Source organism: Myodes glareolus, chromosome 6 (genome assembly GCF_982192425.1).
Source record: "Myodes glareolus chromosome 6, mMyoGla1.1, whole genome shotgun sequence".
NCBI lineage: Eukaryota > Metazoa > Chordata > Mammalia > Rodentia > Cricetidae > Myodes > Myodes glareolus.
In genome coordinates, this window is record NC_142031.1 from 8,393,829 (window position 1) to 8,416,262 (window position 22,434).

At 46.2% G+C, this 22,434-nt stretch overlaps 1 protein-coding gene across 2 annotated transcripts in view; it reads right to left on the reverse strand.

The window, feature by feature from the left end:
- Mtor (mechanistic target of rapamycin kinase) overlaps positions 1 to 22,434 on the reverse strand; it is a 115,758-nt gene that overhangs the window by 67,971 nt on the left and 25,353 nt on the right. For both annotated transcript variants that reach the window (XM_048461655.2, XM_085690292.2), the window contains exons 20-28: positions 14,338 to 14,424; positions 12,084 to 12,251; positions 11,592 to 11,704; positions 11,270 to 11,432; positions 9,223 to 9,315; positions 8,458 to 8,604; positions 4,510 to 4,652; positions 1,956 to 2,118; positions 1,686 to 1,831 (exon numbers count right to left, since the gene is read on the reverse strand). In XM_048461655.2, the coding sequence (XP_048317612.1) occupies positions 1,686 to 1,831; positions 1,956 to 2,118; positions 4,510 to 4,652; positions 8,458 to 8,604; positions 9,223 to 9,315; positions 11,270 to 11,432; positions 11,592 to 11,704; positions 12,084 to 12,251; positions 14,338 to 14,424 (1,223 nt within the window). The remainder of the gene's footprint in view (positions 1 to 1,685; positions 1,832 to 1,955; positions 2,119 to 4,509; positions 4,653 to 8,457; positions 8,605 to 9,222; positions 9,316 to 11,269; positions 11,433 to 11,591; positions 11,705 to 12,083; positions 12,252 to 14,337; positions 14,425 to 22,434) is intronic.

The window sequence follows — 22,434 nt, forward strand, 5'->3', positions numbered from 1 at the left end:
GACCCTGGGAGAGGGTTGAAAGGGAGGGGAGAGGCAGGGAGGAGAGCAGAGAAAAATGTAGAGCTCAATAAAAATCAATAACATAAGAAGAAATGAATTTAGTCAGAGACTTGAGAGCCCCATCTCAAGACCAGACCCACATAGGGCACACAACTCAAAGTGCCCCCAGGTGTCTCCTACTCTGGGGCAGTTTCCCAACAGCAGCTCTGACCAAGGCTGATTCCACAACTTTCTCCTCAGGTGTGTGTCTAAAAGAGAACTCAGGAGACTGAGGCAGGAGGATTCTAAGTTCACTCTTCACTATATAGAAGACTGTTTCCCAAAAAAAAACAAACCAAAACCAAACCAAATAGACAGACCCAACCCCCCAGAAGCAAGACAACAGCTTTCCCGGTAAAGAGGGCATCACAGTCAACACCACACAGCGGTGCGCAGGGAGAGAGAAGACAGCGGCAGGGAGAGAGAAGACAGCGGCAGGGAGAGAGAAGACAGCGGCAGGCGGAAGACGCTGAACAGCCTGAGTAGCTCAGAGTGCACGCTTTCCCTTCGAGCTGAATTTACACCAAAATTCTAAACCGACAAAATAAAACAAAATGCATCAAATTCAAATCTATGTGCAGGGAACTGTGGTCATTTTCCATTACATTGGCTTAAAGAGCTGACAAGTGCTTTTCTGCTCATACTCTATCTTTCTGCTGAAAATTCTATTAACTTCAGTGTTTGATTGTCTCAAATATAAGGAAAAACCAACGGTGGGGATGAGGAGCTTCAAACAGGTCTCAGGAAAGTCAGCAAGGACACAATAGGTTTAAATTAGCTGTCTGAAGTTAATGTTAACACACCCAGTTAGTTACCCTGGTCTCCGGAAGCTACCACATGAACAAGTGAGAGGTAGAAGGGAGAAATGCAGGTCTTTGTGTTTCCTGTGCTGAAGCAGTCCTCTCGTGTCGCCTGCTGTGAAGGCAGAGTGCGCACAGAACACGGCAGCGGAAGCACTCTGCTCAGCAGGGTCTGCTGGCCTACCCAGGAGCTTGTTAGCTGTTGGTTTGTCCTGAGCTATCTGCAGTTAAATGATGAACCATGTTAGCATCTCCATGAGATATCAGATTTCAGAGTTACCATTTCTAAAATCATTGGGAGAAGTGAGCAGTCCTCGAGGAGCTGAGGCTCATGTTTCTGGCTGCTTGTAACTTCTAACAGCACAACATTTACTAAACAACTTCCTTTTCCATACCCAGAAGATTCCAAACTATCTTAGGCGAGGAGAGAACAAAATCGAACCAGGGAAAAGTCACTGCATTTCAGACTTTGCTTCACAGTCACAGAACTCCAAAGGAGGAAGAGTGGGCACCAAAAGATTCTGTCTCTAAAACCTGCCCCTGCCTCTGGGCACCCTAGTGCTGCTCGGCAGCATCACCTAAGCTAGACACCCATCCATCTTTCCCAGGGCTTGTGGCCAGAGAACTGCTTCCCATTGATTTTACTGGGACCAGACAGCACAGGGTGGGAAACAATGGCGTGCAGGTCGTAAGGATTGACAGAAGTGACAACCATGGTTTGACAGCCATCTGTAGCCACATATTTACACGTGCCAACCACACCTGACGGCAGACTTCACACAGCTGAATTCTACACTGGACCCCAGTGAAGTGGGGCAGGCAGCAGCACAGGCGTTCAGGGCCTACCTGATGAGGGACTCAAGTATGGCAGGAGTGGGCCCTTTCTGGAACTCCAGTTCTTTGTAGTGTAGGGCTTTTGCATATGCTCGGCACTTGGCAGCTCTCTCACCCAACAGCACGATGCCATTGTCATCTCTCAGTGGCAGGGGGCCCTACAGGGAAGCACAGGAATATGGTAGATGGGGCACACGTTAAGAGTGGGCTGTGTTCCTGCTTTCCCCTCCTGCCAGCTGGCTTCCTCCCACCATCCACTGGCACAATGGAGGAAAAGCTCACCTTGTCACTGTGTTCCATGAACTCAGCCAAGTTCAAGAGGGTCTGTGTGACTTCGGCGATGTCTTGAGAAGTGAGGGCCAACTCAATGCTTCTGATGAGCTCATCTTGTTGGTCTTCATTCAGTTCAGACCAGCAGGACACAAACGCAGCATTGAAGAGATCCCTATGAACCCAGCGGGCAGGGAAGGATGTTAGGAATCTTTCCCGTGCCTCTGCCTGGTGCCACAAGCTCTATCAACCTGCTGGCACTGCCGTTTGATTACGAGGAGCAAAGCTGCCTGATGGAGCTTGTTGGAAGTTATCTAAACCTCCAAGCAGCACAACAACTGCTGTCACTATCTGCTCTGTGGCAAGCAAAGGAGGAAACTCGAATCTGTTTGTTTGTTTGAGTCAGGGTCTCACACTACAACCCAGACTGCTTTCATACTCAGGCACCCTATTGCTTCACCTCCCAACTGCTGTGACCTCAGGCAGGCATCGGCAAGCCTAGCAATGACAACTTTATCTTTTCGGGCGTGCATAGACATGGCACCCAGGGGACTGTGGTAGAGTGGGGTGGGGAGGAGGATACAGCAAACTAACTTCTCTTCACAGTTACGTTTCCTGGCGGTTTCTGCGCGCTTCTCTGCACTGGGACGAACAGAAAGAAAGCTTCAACACGAACAGATTTAGGAAATAACAGTACTTAAGTGATTCTTGGAGAATTGCCTGGACAATGTCCAAATTCTTAAGATCAAAAATGGCAACGGCAGCATCTGCTACTGCTTTCCAAACACACTGAGAGCATCTGACTGGGTGACTACGTGAGGGACGACAGACTCAAATGCCACCAAAGCACACAGGATGCCCTGCCGGTCTCCACAGCACAAGAGCCATTTCCAAGACCACAACACAGAGGTGAGATCCCCACAGAGTCACATGGATGGATAACCCCACCTCCCAACATAAAATGCTTTCCATGTTTCTAGGCGCTGTGGCCTGCGGTGGTAGAGGAATGGAGACCAGAACATGGTCCCGCTATGGGTGGGGGTTAAAACTTAATGTTCTTCACTTTCTGTTACATACTTCAAGGTTAACTTAGACTAATGTGTATAATTTTGAAATATGGTAGGAAAAAAGATTAAATTCTAATCTTAAAAATCGAACACTGACACAAGCCTGGTGTAAATGAAGGAACAAGCGTTCCTTATCTATTCAGAGTTGACAATGGATCCCCAATTTATATCGGGGACTAAGTTAATAAACAGCCTCTCCCAGGCGGTAGGGGCACACATCTTTAATTCCAGCATTCAGGAGGATCTCTGGGAGCTCCTGGCCAGCCTGGTATACAGCGTGAGTTTCAGGACAGGCAAAGCCGTTATACAAAGAAACTGTCTCGAAAAACTAAAAACCAAATAAAACAAACAAACCAGACTCTCTGGGAATGACATTGTGCTCAGGATGACCTGGGTAGAAGAGTGGTACAGAACATCAGCTAGACACGTGTGATCCACACTCGTGTGACACGGAGCATCAGCTAGGCACGTGTGATCCACACTCGTGTGACACGGAGCATCAGCTAGGCACGTGTGATCCACACTCATGTGACACGGAGCATCAGCTAGGCACGTGCAATCCACACTCGTGTGACACGGAGCATCAGCTAGACATGTGTAATCCACACTCGTGTGACACGGAGCATCAGCTAGGCACGTGTAATCCACACTCGCGTGATACAGAGCATCAGCTAGGCATGTGTAATCCACACTCGCGTGACACAGAGCATCAGCTAGACACGTGTAATCCACACTCGTGTGACACGGAGCATCAGCTAGGCACGTGTGATCCACACTCGTGTGACACGGAGCATCAGCTAGGCACGTGTGATCCACACTCGTGTGACACGGAGCATCAGCTAGGCACGTGTGATCCACACTCGTGTGACACGGAGCATCAGCTAGACATGTGTGATCCACACTCGTGTGACACGGAGCATCAGCTAGGCACGTGTAATCCACACTCGCGTGATACAGAGCATCAGCTAGGCATGTGTAATCCACACTCGCGTGACACAGAGCATCAGCTAGACACGTGTAATCCACACTCGTGTGACACGGAGCATCAGCTAGGCACGACTGATCCACACTCGCGTGACACAGAGCATCAGCAAGGCACGTGTAATCCACACATGCATGACATAGAACATCAGCAAGGCATGTGTGATCCACACACTACAGAGACAAAGAACGTCTAGACAGGGCGTTTTGAAACATTAAAAAAGAAAACAAAACAAAAGAAAAAGAAAATGTGAAATAAATGAGAGGAACCAAATTATTATGGAATATGGAGCCCATAACTACTACTAACACAGTAAAACCAGCTCTGCTCATAAAACTGGAATAAATGCCTTCCCTCTGCTGCCCCCTATGGAAAATGGCTGCCTGTTAATTAAATCACCACTATTCCTCACTATATGCAATGTGTCCATTGCACAAAAAAAAAAAAAAAAAGAAAAGAAGAGAAAGGCCTTGCAAACAGGGAAAGGAAGCCAGGCAGGAAGCCCTGGCACACATACCTGGCCATTGGGTTGTAGGCCTGTGCCAGGGCCCAGCACGAGCGCAGGGAAGGTGATGAGGAGTCCTTCAGCAACTCCAGACTCAGCCGTCTCAGCCACTCCAGCCAGTCATCTTTGGAGACCCTTCTGGCAGCTCCCCAGGCCTGTGATATACATGTGACAACAGGAAGCCAATAGCTTTAGGGTCATCGCAAAACCACTACCACTGATGTCACCATCATTCTACTGTGACTTGTAATTCATACCTGTAGTTTCTACAGAACATAAAAGACAGAGATTTAATTAAAGCACATAAAGCAAAAGCAGGAGCCTCTGAGCACAGCGGGGTGTAGGAAAGGCCCGTATGCTACCTGCTGGGGCTGGACTCGCTCTGCAGAACCAGCATGACAGGTCTGTTATATCCAGAGTGTCTTCAACAGAACCTAACAGATGGCTGGATGGCCGTGGTGCAGAAGTGAGCTGGGCATTCAGCTCTGCAGAGCTGAAGTATGGCTTAATGCTTGAGCTCCTCATGTGTGAGGACGTAGGCTCCATCCCTGGCCCCAAAGTACTCCTGGGGCCTCTTGGGCAGGAATGTCAGTGGAACATCAGACTCTGGTGTAGTGGCCAAAACCACACCCAGGACTCAAAGGCTTGGACTGGTCTCAGTTTTGTAACTTTTGGCTCTCTGATCTTGGGCAACTACTTATTATAAAGGGGACATGCCACCTTCCACTCCACTGAGCATCTTAAGGCTTTACTAAGGAGTGTAATGAACCTTAGTGGTGTACATCACACTAGTGTACTATGTGGTGTTGTTCTCTGAAGCTCCAATCCTATTTGGAGTCCTGACCCAGCCACTCACAGCAATAACACTGAGCCTCAGGCTCCTTATCTAACTGTATCCAGACGGCCTAGCTCAAACAGATGAATAAAAAGTGGCTGCTATCATCAACATGGCATGGATCTGAACTGGCCGGGCTCTATTACTAGGTCCCCAACGTCTAGACTTGTTCTTGAACGTGAGTATTCCCTACTCCATCTTCCAAGTGCTGGGAAAACATGCAAGCACTGCTACACCTCAAAACTGAGAGGATTTGATTCCTAGCACCACAGAAAAAAAAGAAGAAACTTTAAACAATTGATAAATACACCATCCCATTTCTGATTACATACGGAAGCATATTTTTACTTTCGACAAAATGGATTCAAGAATCAGCGATGGAGGATTTTGCTTAGGGTTTCTGAACTTGTTCTGTTCTTGGGAAGATAAACTAGAAATCCCCTTTTGTCTGACTGTTGATGTTTATGTTTACTGCCTGAGTCCTGGGTAGAGGGGCTGGAGAGATGGCTCCTCGGTTAAGAGCATAGCATACATTGCTCTTGTAGAGGATGGGAGTTTGGTTCCTAGCACCCACATTAGGCAGCTCACAACAGCCTCTAACTCTAGCTATAGGGAATCCGATGCCTTTTCTGGTGTTCGTGGATACCCACACCCACAAGCAGATACACATGTAAGACATAATTTCTACTCTTAAGTGGAAAGGAAAGCCTGTAGAAATAAACCAAACCATGAAGAGATGTTTGCAAGGCAGAGCAGAGTTCCAGGGTAGAGTGGCTGCACCTGTGTCTAACAGACATGCCGGCAGATGTACTTCTCACCTCTGACAGTTTACCCTTTGTGAGGTGCTGCCAGGTAGCCCCAATAACCATGAGACAATACAGTGACTCATGACTCATTGCCCTCTCTTGAAGTAGCTATTAGGAAATCCCCAGAGGAAAGGTAGCATTCCTCCTAAACCATGGCTACCTGACCGGTTCCATCTTAAACCAGCAAGCATTTCCTAGCTATCTGTGGAGGAGTGAAGTCAATAATTAATAAACCCTTAGTGTTTAATGCTGGGTATAAGTACAACCCCCCAGATTTGTCTAGAGACTCAGGCCTCCCTGCCTCTTTACCTCCCCCAGTGGCTGAGAGGGAGCTGCTAAGAAACAGGAAAACACCAGGCTAAAATGCAACCTGGAGGTTGCTCACAGTCTCCAGAGGGGCTGTAGAGTGGGGTACTTCAAGTTGGTGAAGGAATTCTGACTATTCTGCTCAGGTTCCCCAGAGAAGTTCTGAACCACCACATGGCAGAAAGCTGGCCAGATCCCAGGCTGTGTCAGCAGAGACAATTTAGTACTCACTAGCAAAGCTCTAAAAGTTAGGTATTCAAAGTGTGGTCCATGGGCTGGAAGTATTACACACAGACCTGGGAGCTTGTTAGAAATACGGTATCAGGCCTGACCTCAGACATCCCACATCAGAGTACACATTTTAATAAGATCCCGAGGAACTAGTAAACCTGACGAGAGGGAGAAGAGCAGAACCAGTGCTTGAAAGACCACATCAATTTTATGACTAATTAGGGGCTTATCAGCTGCCATGTTTAAATATGAAATGTCCCCATAGGTTCATGGGCTTGAACACCTGGCTCCCCAGGTTGGGGTGCTGTCTGGGAAGGTTACAGAACCTTTATGTGGAGATAAGTCACTGGGGGAGGGTCTTGCGGATTCATAGCCCAGCCTCACTTCCTGAGTGAGGGTAAAACATGACCAGACAGCTTCCTGCTCCTGCTACCACACCTTCCCTGTCATTACAGTTCCCCCGGGACTGTAAGTCACAATATACCCGTCCCCTTAGGGTTGCTCTTGATGAGTCTTATACCACAGCAGCAGCAGGAGAAACTGAGATGCCAGCTCTGTTCTCCTGGGAATGCTATTTGTAACAAAAGGTCCTAGTTCTAAGGAAACACAAAAGATACTTAATTTTCTACATTAAAAAAAAAAGATACATAGGTACACACACACACACACACACACACACACACACACACACACACACACACACACCTTTAATCTCAGCACTAGGAGGCAGAGGCCAACTTGGTCTAAGCAAGTGGCAGGACAGTCGGGCTACAGAGAAACCCTGTCTCAAAGCAAAATAAAATAAAACAAAACCCCTCACAATTGTACTGCCTCAGTCTCCTACGGGATAGGACTACAGGCCTGGACTTCCATGCCTAGTACTTCTGCTTCCTGTGACCTGAGCCTGGGAAGTCGTGTCTAAAGGATAAAAGGGACACAGGGAAGTGTGTCACCACCTCCCGGCAACAGTGAATTTTTTTTTAATGCTTTAAAATTTTTATTGTTGGCAGTGGTGGCACACACCTTCAATCCCAGCACTCAGAAGGCAGAGGCAGATGGATCTCTGTGTGTTCTCAGCCAGCCTGGTCTACAAAGTGAGTTCCAGGACAGCCAGGACTGTTTCCACAGAGAAACCCTGTCTTGAAAACATGTTGGGTTCAGTTCTCAGGACCTACAGTGATTCACAGTCATCCACAGCTCTCCTTCCAGGGGATCCAAGATTCTTCTGACCAAGCTTGCACATGGTACAAATATACACACGCAGGCAAAATACACATAAATAAAAGGAGTAAGCCGAATAAATTAAAAATAATTACAGTTAGGCACAATGGCTCCTGCCCATAATCCCAGCACGTAGGATGCAGGTGCATGAGTTAGAGGCCAATCTGTGCTACAGAAACAACACTTCAGATGTGCTGGAAGGCAGCACATGCCTGTCCTACCACCAGCTGAGTGGCTAGGGCAGGAGGATGGCTACAAGTTCAAGGTCAGCCTGGACTACGTAGTGAGCTCAGGACTAGCCAGGGCTGTACAGTATGACCCTGCCACAAAGCAACAGCAACGTAATTCCAAAACAAAATAAAGCAAGCAAGCAAACGAATAAATGTAAAAAAGTCAGACACAATGGCCTAAATTCAAGATAATTGACTTTTTAAAAACAAACAAACAAACAAACAAGCTGATTGGTCAGTGTAAATTCAAAGTAGCAAGAGATGAAAGTTCTGAATGAGAAAGGAAAACAGAGCTCTGCTCCCCCAAGCTCCCTGGAAACAATGGACCTGCCTTTTGGAGGTTGATGGTGCTGACATGCAGCTTCTTCATGGGTCCCGTTTCTACTGGTCCACTGGCCAGTGCATCTCCTTGGCCACTCCTTAGCATCCGGTGCTGGTAAATCAGAGGGTCTTCTTCCTCATCAGCAAGTGTGTACCCCTGCAAGCAGAGATGCACTGAGCGACGGCACCTGTACCAGATATGCCCCAGCTTACAAAACATTCACGAACCTTGGGAGAGTCCTGTCTGGAAGAGCCAGGATTTCAACAAGCAGGACACATTGCACATACGTCCAAAATCGCCACAGGTGGCTGAGCTCCCCATGGGGGTCACTGACAAACCTTCAACAGGTGAGTCCCCAAGCCAGGCAAAGGCAGACTGAGCCGAATAAAGTGATCAAATGCCCAGAGCACAAATGGCACACAGCTGGGCTTGCTGCCTGCTTTCATTCAGCCCAAGAGATTAAGAACTATTATTTTTTGTTTGTAATCTCAAACAAATACATGAGGATTGTGAGAAACTCAAACCTCAGTGCCCACAATACAATCTACTATACCAAGGTCAGGCTTATTAGTTCTGAGCTGGGTGCGGCCACTTTTCAGCCACATAGGCGAAAGTGAGAGACTTCAACAGAAACCATACAAAAGAAAATCACCTTCTCCAGACACGTCTGCCAGGCCTAGCCAGGGCTAAAAGGCTAGCCTTAGCCTGTCCTTTGCTGTGAGATTGCCAAGGAGGAAACCTCTTGGGACCTCGGTGCGAAGGGCGCTCACTCACCTTGACGATTCTGCAGATGAGCACATCGTAGCGCTGGTGATTGATCCGGTGTCGCACCAGGACTTTATTTACCATGGGGATGAAGATCTGGTACTATACAGGAAGGAAAGACACCGTTACTCTGGAGAACAGGAGAGTAGCTACCTTCTGTGCTTGGCCGGCTCTGTGGGAGTCCCTAGAACTCCTTTCCTGCCGCTGTAATGCCAGGTCAATCCCCATGGCTTCTGTCTGCTTTCCCCAGTGTCCAGGCCTCTTGCTCCACAGCCCATTTCCAAATGTATCACTGACAGTCATCATTTTAAAATATCAATTCTGATATCCTGCAATCAAAGTCTCCCAAGCTTTCTAGTCTTGTTCACAGTGATTTGCACATGTTGGTGGGTCCTGGCTCCTGGAGGCTTATGACACAGCCCAAGTTCCCAAATCAGCAGATCTGGCCTGAGAGTTTGCATTCCTAAGAAGTTTCCAGGCATATGGATGCTGATTGGAGACCCTCTGATTCAGACTGTAGTTTCCCCACTACCTAACCCTGTCTCATCTAAGACCTTAGCTACAAGTATTCCCGCATCACTTTGGGGGTTACCTTGCTCTCTAGGGGTACCACAAATGCTAGCTGCCCACCTCACTGTGGACTTGGTGCTGCTCCTGTCTCTAGCTACCCAGCTGACCCTGTGTACTTGGTGCTAAGAGTGTCTCTAGGTAACTCTCTGCAGCTGGGGAGACTGGAGTCAGGTCCCTGTTTAAACGACAGTGGTGGTGGTATTTTGTTTGTACTGGAACAAATAACGCTTGCCTGAGGATCAGAGTGCAGAGCTAGCCACACTAGTTAGCCACAGAGGTCAGGCAGTGGTGGTGCACACCTTTAATCCCAGCACTTGGGAGACAGAGGCAGACAGATCTCTTTGAATTCAAGGTCACCCTGAGCTACACAAGATCAATCCAGTCTAAATGGGAAACAGAGACAGGTGGTGATGGTTCACACCTTTAAACCCAGTACTTGGGAGTTCTGTGGCTTTAATTCCAGTACTAAGGCAGTGGAGGCAAGAAGGGGTATGGCTGGGTGGAGGAGGAGTGTGTGGTATTCAGTCTGAGGGTTTAGAGACAGGATCTTGCCCACTTTGGTCTGAGGATTCAGTAGAGGTAAAAGGTCTCTCTAGTGGCTGGTTCCTTTACTTCTCTGATTTTTCAGCATTTACCCTATATGTGACTCCAGGGTTTTTTTTTTATTATTATTTTAAAATTATTTATATATTATGTATACAATGTTCTGTCTGCATGTATGCCTGCCCACCAGAAGAGGGCACCAGGTCTCATAGATGGTTGCGAGCCACCATGTGGTTGCTGGGAATTGAACTCAGGACCTCTGGAAGAACAGCCAGTGCTCTTAACCTCCGAGCCATCTCTTCAGCCCAGAGTCCAGGTTTTATTATTAAGACCAATGAGAATTCACACTACATGATAGTACATTAGAAAAGTCTTCCCTGTCTCCCCTGCATGAATAGCATTTCTTCCAACTTTTACCCAGCACACTCAGGGTAGCAGGGAAGTAGTTACCACTCACTTTGCTTTCCTAAAAAAATATTGTAAGAATAAGGATTTGCTCTTCCCTTTTCTTCTTGAAAAAAAAATTTCTTTTTCAATTTAAAATTTTTGGAGACAGGATCTCCTGAGTCCCAGGCTGGCCTCAAATTCACTCTGTGCTGAAGTGTTCCTCAACGCCTGATCCTCCTGCTTGCACCACCCAAGTGCCACTACCCAGTGCTGTGCAGTACCGGGGCCAAAACCCAGGCCTTCACACATTAGCTAGGTAAGCACTCCATCCCCAGCTATTTTCTGCAATCTCTAGAACAACACAGCCCACATAGGTGCTTCAACTAAAACTGGCTGAACAAAGGAAGAAGAACAATAAAAACTGAAATGATTTCATATTCTCTAAGAGAGGCTGAGACCCATCTCCTGATCTATGTACTAACGACTGGAGATTTCATAGTTTTCTTCCCAAACAAGGCAGATAACACGGTGGGTCCATCCAGGAGTCCCATGTTACCTTCTTCCCCAGTTGAAAGACCAGCGAAGAGAGTGTATCCATGGCTGTGGGGCGCAGCTCTGGGCTCTGGTCCAGCGTCCGAACGATAGGGTGAATGATCCGGGAGGCATAGTCGGTGAAATCCAGGGACTCTGTGAGGCGGTCCACTGTCTCCAAGGCAGCCCTACAACAGGTGCCAGCTGAAGGCTACCTTACCAAAGCCCCGAGGGACGGGAAGGAGGGCAGCAACAAGGTCTCCATAATCTGGGACATCTCTGAACTAAAATAATGGAAGCAGAAGTGAACAAACCCACAAAGATGGCCTGGTAAAATAGGTGCTTACTTCCTCGATGGCAGCGGGACTTCGGGGGCATCAAACAATTTCACAATCGGAGGCAACAGCAAGTGCAGATAATCATCCAGGTTGGCACCAAACAGCTGGATCGCTGCCAGCAGCTGCAAACAGGAGCAAGAGCATGAGGTAAGCAATACAGGAAGGTGTCAGGTAACCCGGTACATGGCTGGGGCGGTGTATGAAAATTCAGAGCTCTGTGGGGTTCTGAAGATCTGTCATACAGCTCTCGACTGCATTCTTTTTTGGTGTCCCTGGCCCTTATTCTATGTGATACATGCTACTTTGCTTTCTCTGCTGTATTTTGGCTCACGTGTATCAGGTGCTAGATAACAAGGCTGGCTGGAGACAAACCTTTATGAAGACCAAGCCATCAAGGGAGACAAACAGGAAGGACAATCAAGAGAGGACTGGGAATATTCTGGAAAGACACTGCACGAGCTTAGGTGTCCTTGTTCCTGGGAGGTTGGGAACCCTGCTCACCTTGATGGAGACGATGCGGCCTTGGCTGTTGTCGTGCATGAAGACACGCAGCATGTGTGGGATCAGCTGGGGCAGGTAGAGCTTAAACTCACCACCAAGAGCCACCACAATTTGCTCAATGAGAAGAATGATCGTGCTCTGGATCGAGGTGTTCATGACCCAGAATTCCTACAGAGGGAGACAGAAGGGCAGACCCAGGTGCTCATTTGCTGAGAAAGGAACCTAGAAATGAGATGGCTAAACAGGACAAAAATGTATCGAGCTGTCTTCCCAGATGACCACTCCCCACCTTCCTCACACTGCACAGCCTGGCGAGGGGACAAACAATACTGCACTTTCTAGGTGCTGCCGGCCCCAGTTCTCCATGCTGTGAGCATTCAGTCATGCTAATTTATTCTGCAAGCCTCTCCAGCTAGACTTGGACTGTGAGGGCAGAAACTACTCCATTTCACCTCTGACCTCTGGAGCACCCCCGAGCACCTGGAATACTCTAGTCATCAGACTGTTCACAGAACCACCAGATGTACATCTGCATCACTGCATGAGCTCTGACGTGCTGTGCGTCCACAGTCTTATTTCTAGCAGAAGGGGACTCCAGGGTTACCAAGATTTCGTGCCCTTTCAGGATTTATATTTGGCTGGATAGTATCTGACACCTGTTCCCTAAAATCTGTCCATCAGGCTGGGGTACTGCAAAAAAGTAGGTACTTCCACACCCATGCAGTAACAATCCGTAGACCTTACTGATGCAGAAACCTGGTCACTGCCCCAGATTCTGCCTTGGAACTAACTGCAAGGCAAACTGGCTCAAGGCTCCTACCCATGAAAAGCTGTCGTCTTAAGTCACTTCTAAGACGGACCTACAGCTTTCTTCAGAGCGTCTGGAGCAGGAGACTGGAGGAACAGATACCCTGCTGCTGATGGCAGCGCACACCAACACCCAGGGTCTGAACAATGCACACGAGTAGTAAGCAGAATGAGGAAAACCAAACTAGAAAATGTTGCGTGAACTTGCTATTGGCTGTTGTTCTCTGGAAACTGTTTACTCTCGGTAATAACACTGAAGCTCTAAAGGCCCTGGGTTGTCTCATGTTCGTTCATTGGACTGCATTTGCCTTCTTCAGAGAAAGCCAAGTCTTCCAACTCTATCATCACAAGCTCTTCACAGAGGTTTCTTTACTCAGAAGTCAGCAGCCTGCCAGGGGTGTGGGCTAGATCATTGCTTACAGACTGTTCTCTTCCCGGTCTCGAGGGAGCTCATTAAAATGTCCAGGATCAACAGTCAAAGGAAGACCACCTGCTCTGTCTTCTCCGCTGGGACGGAACTAAAGCTGCATTCTGCGAGAGAGGCCCCTCCTCGAATCCTTGTGCATTGGTCTTTGAGGGAGGTGTGGGGTGACTCAGAGGGCTTCAGCTTCCTACCCTGAGCACACTGCTTCCTTCCTGCCTTCCCTTCCCCAAGGCCATCACTGGGCAGTTAAGCATTTGGCCTAACTCTTTCTTGTGCGGAGGCCTCCACGGTAGAAACTGGGAGCACAGCAGCTTTTATGATTTATACATGCGGGGATGCTCAGCTCTGCACCGAGGTGCTGGGAGCTCCTCTGGGGAAATGAGCCATTTTGATATCGGCCCTGCTGCTTCCACCAAGCTAACTACAAAGTATCCCTCCCCACACAACCATTTTAAATTACACAGGACAGTAGAAAATAGTGTTCCTATTATCGGAGAATCTTCTAGCACTTGCTTAATGCATGCTATGAAATGCTAGGCCCTGAGCCCTTCCTCAGTGCCACTGAAGTAGACGACTTTTATGTCTTTGGCGGCGGCAGGGCAAAGTATCACCTTGTTACTCAGTGCCCGACCAATAATACTTTGGAGGCCTAGGAGAAGCCGATTCCCAATGCTCTAGAGCTGTGGGGTTTATGGGTAGTAAGGAGTGGGGGCTTTTGTGGGAATCAGAAAGCACAGCCTCAATACTGAAGAAAAGCTGCTTTGCTGTGGGTTGGGCAAATAACTCAAGAATGTCTCGGGCAGAACAACTATTTCAGGGTTTCTCTTCTGACTTCATCTCATAATCTTGTACTTGGGAGCTGGGAGCCTGCAGCATCAGTCCCCGTCTACCCTGCTCCTCAGAATCAAAGCAACCGACAGTCACTGTGGAACAGCTCTGCCATGCCCACCCTGCGAAGGAAAGAGCCATGCTATTTAAACACATTCTGGGCCTCCCTTACAGAGAGCAGGAACTTCTACTCACTCTCATGAGGGTGACTATTTCATCCATGTATGGGCGGATGTGGCTTTTCACGAAGGACACCAGCATTCCCAGCTGCTGGAACAGAAACTGGAACAGACAAGAAAGAGTTCAACAAGTTGGTACCAGAAGGACGCAGAACTCACAGGCTTACCCAGAGATGAGAACTGCGGGGTTGGCTTCCACAGCATCCCAGCTACTGAAAATACGCTCCGAGTAGACTTAAAATGTTCAGCGGGGAGGGGATCGCACACACTAGGACAGCCAGTTACTGGACGGCAGGAGCTCAGTGCCTGACTGGCTGGTTTACAGGGCCGTGTCACACCCTGACCCTTTCTCTGTGGTGGGAAACTGCACACAGCACTGCTTTAGCTGCGGACTGTCCCAGGTGCTACCCCAGGCCATACATGGGAAGCACCTGAGCAGGGGGCTGAATACTGCCGTGCGTGACGTGACATCAGGATTTTAAGTCACTAAAGACCTTAAAAAATGGGCATGAGGCCAGACATGGTGGCACATACCTTTAATCCTAGTACTTGGGAGGCAGAGACAGGAGGATATCTGAGAGTTGGAAGTCAGCCTGGTTGACATAGGAAACTCCAGGACAGCCAGTACTAGACAGAGAGACCCTGTCACAAAATAAAAACAAATAAACAAACAACAATAACACACCCGGCATGAAATTGTTAGCCAACTACAAGTGTAACTTGGCCTTAATTTGCTACTAATTACTTTCCAAAGTATAGGCATGGTGGTAAACACATGTAATCTCAGCAGTCAGGAGACTTTGAGGTAGGTGGGTTTTGGAATTCAAGGCCAGACTGATTTACATAGTGAATTGTAGTCTAGCCAGAGCTACATAGTGAGACCTTTTCTCAATAAATAAATAAATAAATATAAAATAAACTCATTATGGATGTTATAATCAATTTATTAGTAATAAATCGGTAACTTTTTTTTTTGAAACAGTCTCTAATGTAGTCAGATAGGACTTGACCTTGCTATAGCTAAGGTGACCCCCTGACCCCTGGTCCTCCTGCCTCTACCTTTCAAGTGCTGGATTTCGGGCATGCCATTACCATATCTAGCTCACAATAAGGTCTTAAGATATCGCAAAGAAATTGTGAGCCAAAATGGGCAGCAAACTTGGAGAGGGACTGGATAAGGAGTAAGGGGATTCTATTTAGGGCAGTATAGTTTTTAATTATTATTTTTGGTTGCTGTTTTTTCTGAGTTTTGAGACAGGGTTTATTTTGTAGTCCAGGCGGGCCTCGTGCCTTAGATTGACATATTGGGAACACAGGTGTGAGCCACCAAACCCAGTAGGTGGCATCTTAAAACTGACAGAAGAACTGCCACCAGGGACTAAAAAGGGCATGGGTAAGGGAGCCCCTGTGACTTTTGGGACTTCCCAGCTCTCTTTATCTATTCCTCTCCAGGAACAAGGCCAGAGAAACACGCATTTTATTCTTCATCTGGAAGCTTGGCTCAGCCGGGACGAGGAAGAGTGTTGCTTTGAACAGTGAGAACAGCAGGCCTGTGCTCACAGTGCCCAGGTGGCTGAGGCAGGCAGATCAACAGGTGCAGGCCAGCCTGGGCTACACAGTGAGCTCCAGGGTCCTCTGCACTACTTAGCAAGACCCTACCACAACAAACAAGGAGGATATTGGGGCGCATCACCTGCAGAAGTGAGGACAAAACACGCAGAATCAGGCTCATCGGCAGCCCGCATTAGCTCCCTAACAAGTAACCACATGGTTGCTCAAGTGGTCAAACCCCAGCACCACATGGCGCAGGGGGACTCAGCAGAGCCAGCCCACCTATCTTAGCATGTCCCTCACAGGATCACTGGTGGCACTTTTATGAAACAGGTCAAGGGGTAGGAAAGTCTAGATAAAAAGGCACGTCAGCTAAATTTGTTATAAGAACCTGAAAGAAGATGGAAAAACCTAAGCCAGAGGCAAAGCAGGATACTGGGAAGTCAGGGGTCAGGGAAAGCACTAGACAGAAAGAGGGAATGAGCCTCCTGGCTCCTGGTCATACCTAGGGAGGGAAGCTTGAGAGCTGATGTTTAAGGAGTAGCCATGCAAAAGCTAAAAGCATGGCGTGCAAGGCGTACAAGTGCTTTATACACAAGCAAAGACTCGGGGACCCAGTCCCTTTTCTTCTCCCTTAGATTCTTTCAAAGGAGAATAAAGGAGAAAGGACAGTTATTAGTTATTGATTTATTTAGTGATTTACTTATAGCACTGCTCATATTGCTTATTTGCCAAGTATGAGTTCACTTGCTACCTGGAAAAGAATGACCTGGAGAAACAGCTGAAGCAATTGGTGGCTGCCCTTAACAACTGCTGACTGCCAAGTAAGCTCTGTAGACTTTTGTTTGCTTACCTGCCCCTACCCTGGGGTTTTAGAGTATAAAATAAGACTACAAAGTGGACCTGAGATAGAAGCCTTTCAGGAGCTGTCCTGGCTTGGGTCCACTGATGACATCTCCCCTCTTCCATGCTCACTGGTATCAGAGTGTTTATTCCAGAAAGATTCCCGCAGAACCTTCACAGGCTTTTTATTTCCTAACCCTGCACACTAGGCTGGCTCAGTGGTTAAGAGCAGGAACCGCTCTAAAAGAGGACCCAAGTTTGGTTTCCAGTATGGTCTCTGGCCAGCTCACGGTTGCCTGCAACTCCAGTTCCAGGGCATCCAACATTCTCTTCTGAACTCTGAAGGCACCTGCATTCATGTACACATACCCACACAGACACACATAGACAGACAAGACACATGACACAGACACACACATAATTAAAAATAAAAAATAACAAAACCCTTGAACATTAGTATAAAAGAATATAAAATCTAGGGCCAGTGAGACAACTCAGAGGGTAAAGGGACTTGCTGCCACACCCGACGACTTGAATTTAATCCTATGGTGGAAGGAGAGAGCCAATCCCTGAATATTGTCCTCTGATCTCCACACATATGCTGTGGGGCATGCACACCTGTGCTCCTGCAAATACAGTAGTGTGTGCGTGTATGCATATGCGTGACTTTGTTCCTGAAACACATGGCAGACTAAATAAATCTCTGAATCCTCCCACGGTGAAAAGCTGGAAATTAATGCATTAAAAAAAAAATCAGAATCCAATTGTTTTGCATAAACCCAAAACTTTAATGGGAAACATCTTACAAGAACAAAAGCTCTTTTTATTGGCAAAAGCAGAGAGAGAAAGAAATTGTCAATTTTAACATGAGGTCTAGGTAGAAAACACTCTCCTGGAAGAGCTGACCATCTCAGGCCTACTCCCAAATGGGCTAACTACCTGGCTGGCCTAGGAACTTAGCCAGACATTAACTTCAAGTTGTCCTGGGTCACCTGGCTGACGCAGAAGCACACCTGCTCCTCTCTGCTCCTTCAGAGCAGATGTTCCAGTTCTGCTTCAGGAGTGTCTAAATGGAGATGACGCATGACCACAAAAGACCCAGAGAGATAAAGAGCAGTGAACTGGGCCAATCAAGGACGTAGAGAAAAGGGTATCATCATACTGAAAGTGTCAGTTCGTTTAAGATGCTTACAGAAACCAAAGTAGAAATACAAAACAAAAGCAAGAATGGCAGCAGATGTTTCTAATCCCAGCACTTGGGAGACAGAGGCAGGCAGATCTCTGATTTCGAGGTCAGCCTGGTTTATAGAGTACATTTCAGAACAGCCAGGGCTACATAGAGAATCCCTGTCTCGAAAAACAAGCAAGCAAGCAAACAAACAGTAACCAATATTATAATGGAAAAGTTAATTTAAAAAACAAAAGTACAGTCAATAAAAAAAGTTAAGTAAGCATACCTATACAGGACAAGAAAGCATAAAGGGCAGAAATAACCCCAAGTCAAACAGAGCCATGACGCCAGCAGTGGACCAGATGCATCGCTTTAAGGGCGGATTTTACTGCATTCCCAGTGCTTTGGAGACCCGAGGCAGGAGATGGAGAGCCAGGGGCCATCCTACCCCAACCAAAACAACAACCAAACACCCCAGATTTTAAAGTTAGCCTAGGAAGTTAACCTAATAACCCCAAGGGACTGGGCAAAACCCTAGTCAGAAGGCAAGTGAGAATCAAAGGACAGAAAAAGACACACACATCGCAGGAGTTGGGGTAGCTACATTACTAGGTGAATCAATTTTAGGGTAATAGTCAATATCCTTTAGGGTCGCTGCATAATGAAGAAGATTCAGTTTACTCGGAAGATATAACATATTTGCATGTACTTAAAATATAATCTTAAAAATTTTTAAAAGATGGGCTAGAGAGATGGCTCGGTGGTTGAGAACAGATACTGCAGTCAGAGAGAACCCATGTTCAGAGTAATATGTGGCTCACCTGTAATTCCAGCTCCAAGGAACCCAAGGCTTTCTTATGATTTCCTTGGGTACCTGCCCTCACTCATGTAAGGCATAACCGCACACATACACTCACACATATGCACCTAATTAAAAATAAAAAAAATTAGTCAGGTGGTGGTGGTGTACGCCTTTAATCCCAGCACTCAGGAGGCAGACATAGGTGAATCTCTGAGAGTTCAAGGTCAGCCTGGTCTACAAAGGAGTTCCGGGACAGGCTTCAAAGCTACAGAGAAACCTGGTCTCAAAAAGCAAACAAAGAAAAGAATAATAGAGAAAATTATGAACATGAAGAACTATGAGAGCTGATAAAACTATGAAAAATGAATTGCTGCAGACATTTCCTGTGGGCTGAACCCCCCCTCCCCCAAGGGAGAACCCCAGAGGGAGAGCCCTGAAATGCACAAGACCTCACAAGACTCAAGAAGCTCAGAGAGCCTGAGAAGAGAGATTCTGCCTATTGTGCCACTTTCAAGGTGTGTGGAGACCCCATGCTGGGGTGGGGTCTTTGGAGGCATAGCTACCTAAGTCACCCATTGTTTTTCCAAGTAACCCTGCTAATGCACTGCTTTACCAACCTGGACTTGGAGAGAATCTTTTCACTGTCTGTTGTTACCCTCTCTAGGATGAATAGAAAGAGACATCCCAGAGAGCAATGCAACACCAATAACACACACTATAAAGGAAATTTGATCTCTGCTGTGTCCCTATTTGACAGATTAGCAAACAAAAACTTAACAAGAATGCAGGACTGGGGATATGGCTCAGTGGGCAAAAGTGCTTGCACAAGGACCGGATTTTAGAAGAACATTCATGAATGTGCAGCCAGTGTGGTGCCCACCTGCATCCGGTGCTTGGGAGGCAGAGAGGAGATCCCACAAGCTAGAGAGCTACGCCTGCTACATCAGCAGGCTCTGCACCCAAGGTAGAGATCCTACTTCCATGTGTACCATGGAGAGTGAAAGAAGACACCTGACAGCAACCTCTGGCCTCCACATGAGTGCAAACACATTACCACGCACCCTCCACACATGTAACACATATACAAACATGTACACATAACACACACACCATCTGAGCACAGTACAATGGCGTATGTAAAATCCTGTGAATAACAGCAACAAGTACCAGCATATAGGAAATCTGTGAAAATCAATGAAGCAACTAAACCACCAGGCAATTTCACCACATGTGAAAGAACGACAAACCCAATGCAATTAACTTAGAAATCAATACAAAAAAGAGAAATTTAAAACCTTGTAAGTTTGCAAATAAAATACCCACTTCTAAACAACTCAAGGGTGAAAGAATAAACCATAATGTTAAAGCACAGAAAGGACTTATTTTTGAGCACTAATGAGACTTCATTGTTTTCCAGCAAGGAGGTAGCAAACTACTGATATATATTACAATAGAGATGATCCCAGAGGTATTAGGTTGAGTAAAATAAGCTAGACACAGGTTTGCCAATGGAGCTCAGCTGCTAGGATACTTGTCTAGTTTGTACAGAGTCTTGGGCTCCATCTCCAGCACAGCATAAACTGAGACGGTGGCACATATCTGTAATCCCATTACTCAGGAGGTAGAAGTAGGGGAAAGTAAGATCAAAGCTGCATAGCAAGTTCATGGCCAGACTGGACTACAAGATGCCTTGTATTAAACAAAGAGCGAGCTTGGCAGTGGTGGCGCATGCCTTTAATCCCAGCACTCAGGAGGCAGACACAGGCAGATCTCTGTGAGTTTGAGGCCAGGCTGATCTACAAGGCAAGTTCTAAGACAGGCTACACAACAGAAAAACCCTCCCTGTCTTCAAAAACAAAAACAAACCCCCACCAAAAAAAAAAAAAAAAAAAAAAAAGAAAAAAAAAAAAAAAAAACAAAAAAACAAAACCAAAAGCAAATGGAAACGTAAGCCAACAGTGGAAATACCTCCACGATAGCATCATCATGTCCCGGAAAAAGGTAAGAAAACAGTTCTCAGAACTCCTGACAAGAAGAAAGCTAAGTAAACATTTGAGTCTGTAGTTTCCAAAGACTGCAAATCAATTCGAGTTCATGCAAAAACTCCAAATTTACTATCAGATACAGTATCAATAGCTTAAAAATCTGCCATACACAGGGAACCACTCCCTAAATATAACCCAGCAGCACAGACACTGAGAGAAACAATTAATAAATGGGAACTCCTGAAACTGAAAAGCTTCTTTAAAGCAAAGGACACAGTCAACAAGACAAAACAACAGCCTACAGAATGGGAAAAAAATCTTCGCCAACCCCACATCAGACAGAAGTCTGATCTCCAAAATATACAAAGAACTCAAGAAATTGGACACCAAAAGAACACATAATCCAATAAAAAAATTGAGTACAGACCTAAACAGAGAACTCTAAACAGAGGAATCTAAAATGGCCGAAAGACACCTAAGGAAATGTTCAACATCCTTAGTCATCAGAGAAATGCAAATCAAAACAACTCTGAGATTCCATCTTAACACCTGTAAGAATGGCCAAGATCAAAAATACTGATGACAACTTATGCTGGAGAGGTTGTGGGGAAAAGGGAATACTTCTTCACTGCCGGTGGGAACGCAAGCTGGTACAACCCCTTTGGATGTCAGTGTGGCGATTTCTCAGAAAATTAGGAAACAACCTTCCTCAAGATCCAATAATACCACTTTTGGGTATATATCCAAAGGATGCCCAATTGTGCCACAAGGACATGTGCTCAACTATGTTCATAGCAGCTTTGTTTGTCATAGCCAGAACCTGGAAACAACCTAAATGCCCTTCGACTGAAGAATGGATAAAGAAAATGTGGTACATTTACACAAGGGAGTACTACACAGCAAAAAAATAAATAATGACATCTTGAATTTTGCAGGAAAATGGGTGGAGCTAGAAAACATTATTTTGAGTAAGGTATCCCAGACACAGAAAGACAATTATCACATGTATTCACTCATAGGTGGTTTTTAAACATAAAGCAAAGAAAGCCAGCCTACAAACCACAATCCCAGAGAACTTAGACAACAATGAGGACACTAAGAAAGACTTACATAGATCTAATCTACATGGGAAGTAAAAAGTAGAAATAGACAAGATCTCCTGAGTAAATTGGGAGCATGGGGACCTTGGGGGAGTGTTGAAGCAGGCAGGGGAGAGGCAGGGAGGGGAGCAGAGAAAAATGTAGAGCTCAATAAATATCAGTTAAAAAAAATCTGCTATAACCAGAGTAGTTTTAACAGAAGGCTATGTGGATATATTTAACATTAGAATTTATTTCAACATAATGAAACATACTGAGACATAGAAGGGGATTAAAAGAGATGATTATTAAAACAAGAGAAAGGTATTTGGTAAATTAAGTATCAATCCATAATTAAAAAAAACAAGTCTTCTAATAATTTAAGACTATAAAGGAACGTTTAAAAAGTCATAGCAATAGTGAAAGTGTAACAGCAGCTAAAGTCAGCGTGAAAATCAGAACCAGACTCACGACCTGCACGCTCCTTCCACTGAAACAGCACTGCAAGGGAGACCCAGCAATCAGGAAAAAAAAAAGTAAAAAAGATTTACAATTCCAAATGAACAATATTCAAACTCCCTTCCTTTTCAGTATGTAATTATCTAGAATGAAAATCTGGGAGCGTTGTAGCTAACAGAGCTAACAAGGATTTAACGAAGCTGGCAACTGTAGGAACAATGCA